This window comes from Sprattus sprattus (genome assembly GCF_963457725.1).
Source record: "Sprattus sprattus genome assembly, chromosome: 18".
In the NCBI taxonomy this organism is placed as follows: Eukaryota; Metazoa; Chordata; class Actinopteri; order Clupeiformes; family Clupeidae; genus Sprattus; species Sprattus sprattus.
The window spans coordinates 6,761,269-6,765,620 of record NC_137916.1 but is presented as its reverse complement, the minus strand read 5'-3'; the positions used below and the strand labels follow the sequence as shown (position 1 = coordinate 6,765,620).

Below are 4,352 nucleotides of genomic sequence, written 5' to 3'. Positions count from 1 at the left end.
CTCCGGCCGAGCTGCACGGCTTCCAGCAGGACCTCAGCTCCCTCAGGAAGCTCGCCCAGAGCTTCAGGCCCGCCATGCGCAGGGTGAGCGCACACGCACACACACGCACGCACGCACACGCACACACACGCACACACTGCATATAAGTCCAGAGATCTCCTCAAGTGGACCTTATTGAAAACCACTGGCTGGGTTGTTGTCTGCCTTATGTAGTAGTACTGCTACACACCGCAGCAGCATCACCATATGTCCTCTCTGTCTTTGAAAACCCCGCTAGAGCGGCCGTCAGCAATCCATAATCCATAATCCATACATTACCTCTCTGGTGTTTTGGTGTCAGAAATACTATTCTACTGCTTCCTCTCTTTCGTTTCCTTTTTTTCTCTTTCTTTCTTTTTTTTCTTTCATTCTCTTCTCGTTCTCTCTCTCTCTCTCTCTCTCTCTCTCTCTCTCTCTCTCTCTCTCTCTTCTAATTTTATTTGTTCCCATCCTCTGCCGAGCATGAGAGAGAGAGAGAGAGAGAGAGAGAGAGAGAGAGAGAGAGAGAGAGAGAGAGAGAGAGAGAGAGAGAGAGAGAGAGGAGAGAGAGAGAGAGAGAGAGAGAGAGAGAGAGAGAGAGAGAGGAGAGAGAGAGAGAGAGAGAGAGAGAGAGAGAGAGAGAGAGAGAGAGAGATGAGCATGCGGCTGCATCTATGATGGATGGGAGGGTTTAGCAGCGGTGTGCAGCGGATGAAAGCTCTCAGTGAAATGGTGGGTGGGAGGGGGGAAGAGAGAGAGCGGAAGAGAGAGGGAGAGAGGGAGGAAGAGAGAGCGAGAAGGAGAAGATTAGCCAGCGTGGGAGCTATGTGGAGGCCTGCCAGCAAGCTAAAATCCATCTCTCTTCTCTATCTCCCTCTCTCTTCTCTATCTCCCTCTCTCTTCTGCTCCCTCTTGTTCTCTGTCTCTCGCTTCTTGCTCTCCTTTCATCTCTCCTCCTTTTCATCTCTCTCTTCCACCCTCATTCCTCTTCCCTTTTGTCTTTTTTTGTCTCCCTCCCTTCCCTCCTGTTCCCTTGTGCTCTCTTTCACTTCCTCCTGCACTCTCCCTCTCTCTCTCCCCCCTCTCTCTCTTTCACCCTCATTTCCCTTCCCTTTATCTTTTTTCCTGCTCTCTTTCCTCCATCCCCCGCTTTCTTTATATCTTCCCTATTTTTTTCCCTGTGCGCTCACTCGTTTGTCCTCTTGTGCCTTCTCTCTTTCCCTTTATCCTTCTTCTCATTTCCTCTCTCGTTCCTTCTGCAGTTGTTCTTGCACGAGGCTACAGCTCGCCTGATGGCAGGGGCCAGCCCCACTCGCACACACCAGCTCCTGGGACCGCAGCCTGAGACGCCGCACCACTCCTGGAGCCAAGACAGGTGTGTGTGTATCTGTGTGTGTGTGTGTGTGTGTGTGTGTGTGTGTGTGTGTGTGTGTGTGTGTGTGTGTGTGTGTGTGTGTGTGTGTATCTGTGTGTGTGTGTGTGTGTGTGTGTGTGTATCTGTGTGTGTGTGTGTGTTGTGTGTGTGTGTGTGTGTGTGTGTGTGTGTGTGTGTATCTGTGTGTGTGTGTGTGTTTGTGTTTGTGTGTGTGTGTGTGTGTGTGTTTGTGTGTGTGTGTGTGTGTGTGTTTGTGTTTGTGTTATGACAAAGTATGTGTGTTTTTTTTTAAATTGTGTGCCCGTTTATGAGTCAGAAAGGAAAGGCTGTGTGTGTGTGAGGGTGTGTGCGTGTGTGCGAGAGCGCGGTTGCAAATTGATGCGGTCTTTTGATACCATGGCTGTGTGGCAGCATCCATTCTCTTATTTGTCCTCTGTACTTTTTTTGTCTCTGCATATGTGTACATAGAGATGCTCATATTTTCCCTGTGTGTGTGTGTGCGTGTGTGTATCCGTGCGGTTCCAGAGGAGTGTGAGACGCGGCCAGGCCAGCGGGAGCAGGCGGAGGCGGTGATGTTGGCGTGCCGCTATCTTCCACCCTCCTTCCTGTCGGCCCCTGGGCAGCGTGTGGGTATGCTGGCTGACGCTGCCCGCACCCTGGAGAAGCTCGGGGACAAGCGCACCCTCCACGACTGCCAGCAGATGATCATCAAACTGGGCAGTGGCACCACAGTCACCTCCGCCTAAATATCACAAATCTCTCTCTCTCTCTCACACACACACAAACACACACTCTTACACACACACACACACCAACTCAGACCCACAGTTGTTTCTTGTGTTATTGGGCCTATGGCCATGCCCTGTCACTCTTGGCTGTTGGTCGGCCCACGGAGATGAGTACAGACTTTTCTCTCATTTCAACCCCCCCCCCCCCCCCCCCACACACACCTGCCAGCCCCTGCAATGAGAAGATATCCAGAACGAATGTTATCACAGTGTAATAATAATAATAATTATTATTATAATAATATAAGACAAGTGTTTGCATTTTTATATGATATGACTTTTAATGTAATTGTATTTATAGCTTCCCTTCAAAAACAAAATTGGGTTGATTTTTGGAATTAGTTTATTTTTTTTGCTCCCAGAGGTGCACTGTAGTGGTATGGTCTGGCCACTGGGTGGTGTGTTGACGACTGCCACAAAACTGCATCTTGGGGACTGGAGGGGCTCGCACAAATCTCCCATGCGAAAGATCTGGCTCTAGATGCACATACTTAAGCATTTGTCTGTGGGTCCTCTCGTTGGTCTGTTTGTGGCCCTGACGCCTGTATAACCGCAGGTCAACGGACTCAGAATGAGCGCAAATAAGCATTTAGTTTCTGTACAGGATGATTTAGAAGCGCGTCTGCACTACTGTTTGCCAGGATGATTTCAACATGAGTTGAGGCTTTACTTTTCTTTTTTCGCTTTTCAGGAATAGAATCATTTGTATAGAATCATTTGTGTTTTTGCTTTGTATGTATTTTAAAAGTGTATTTATAAAGTTGTGTAAAAGAAAAGGAAAAGAAAAGGATTTGGATCATCAGTATTCCGCATAATAGCGGAGTTGACTCCTAATCTCCTTGTCTCTTGTAAAGGATGGGGGCTCCTGGATTAGACCCACGGCCGTGTTACTTCCCAGAACGAGAGGTTGTTGCCATCGTTGGTGTCTTTGGAAATGTCTTTGAAAGATTTGAATCCCATTTGAGTATTTAATGAGTTTTTTGCACTATAGTTTGAGAAGAAAAACTTTGTTAGTGTCTTTGTAGCGGCATCAGTGAGGAGGCCGTCGGGCTGCCTTCGCCCCATGCAAGGTGTCAGTCAAGCTGGAGCTGTTCAGGCTGCCCCCTTTTATCCCAACTGGACAAATGCATCATTTGTGAATTTTGTTCATTAAATCATGATCTTATCCAAAGATTGGGGACAGAATCCAGACTGCCATGAGAATTCCAAATCAGCGTTTTGTCCATCGGCCCGGTCACTTGGTTCACCGAACAGCTCATGTAGCCCGTATATTTCCAGCTCCTGTTAACGTTTCGTTTGATCGAGTGTCGACTGGAAATATTTACTGTATATCATTTTTTTTCTTCCCTTCTACCAATTTTACTCTTCAGAATGTAAATAAAATCCAGTTTTTGTAACGACTCTTTGGCTATTGGCTCATTGTGTGATCCGCCCGGGGTACCACACGAGTATGACCCCACGGCCTCAGTATGAAGCGTATAAGCCGTCAGGAAATGCACACCAAATGAGACTATAAATAGACATGTTATTTCATTGTTTTTAATAACATTTGATAGGCAATGACATATTCATTTTATAGAAAATAAACATCTCTAAGAAATACTATACACAATTATAATAGTACATCACATCTTACATTTAAACAGTCAAATACTTATGTACACGAACCATAGTTAAGAAACTTAAGAACAGCGGTGCAGGTTATGTGATGACCACACCTGTATTCCCTGGTAAACCTCCTGATGGTCTTTACCTGTCATGGTGCTATGGGACTTAGTGGTGGGGGCAATTCTGCATTATAGAACAGTTTTAATCTCATACAGACATCAGTGATGAATCATGCCTGAAAGCATTTGGACTCTACAGCCCCATATCAAGGCGGCCTTAAGGTCTTTCAGAAAGGAGAGGAGAGACAGTGGGGTAGAAATCAAATTAAATGAAAAGGTTCCGTTGGGCCTTTGGTTCCCCTTGTGATTTGGACTGATGAGTGCTCCCACAGCTGGGGTGGATGAGTTGGGCAGATGGGTTTTTTTCAGACACAAAGCTGGACAGAACCCAAGATGGTGCTAAAAATGGTCTTGTGTTCTCATAAACACACATTGAAATACTTCTTGGAAGAGCATTATATTAAAATAAGATTTTAACTCATCAGTTATTTGTATTATTGGAAT

The 4,352-nt window shown here is 46.2% G+C and overlaps 1 protein-coding gene across 1 annotated transcript in view; it reads left to right on the top strand.

The window, feature by feature from the left end:
* Positions 1-2,882, top strand: part of srebf1 (sterol regulatory element binding transcription factor 1) — a 21,064-nt gene extending 18,182 nt beyond the window's left edge. Inside the window, 4 exon segments of the mRNA XM_080855895.1 lie at positions 1-83; positions 1,281-1,349; positions 1,351-1,393; positions 1,919-2,882. The exon segment at positions 1-83 is cut by the window's left edge and continues 109 nt beyond it. Coding sequence (XP_080712021.1) covers positions 1-83; positions 1,281-1,349; positions 1,351-1,393; positions 1,919-2,139 — 416 coding nt within the window. The 3' untranslated portion in view covers positions 2,140-2,882.
* Positions 2,883-4,352: the final 1,470 nt, after the last annotated feature.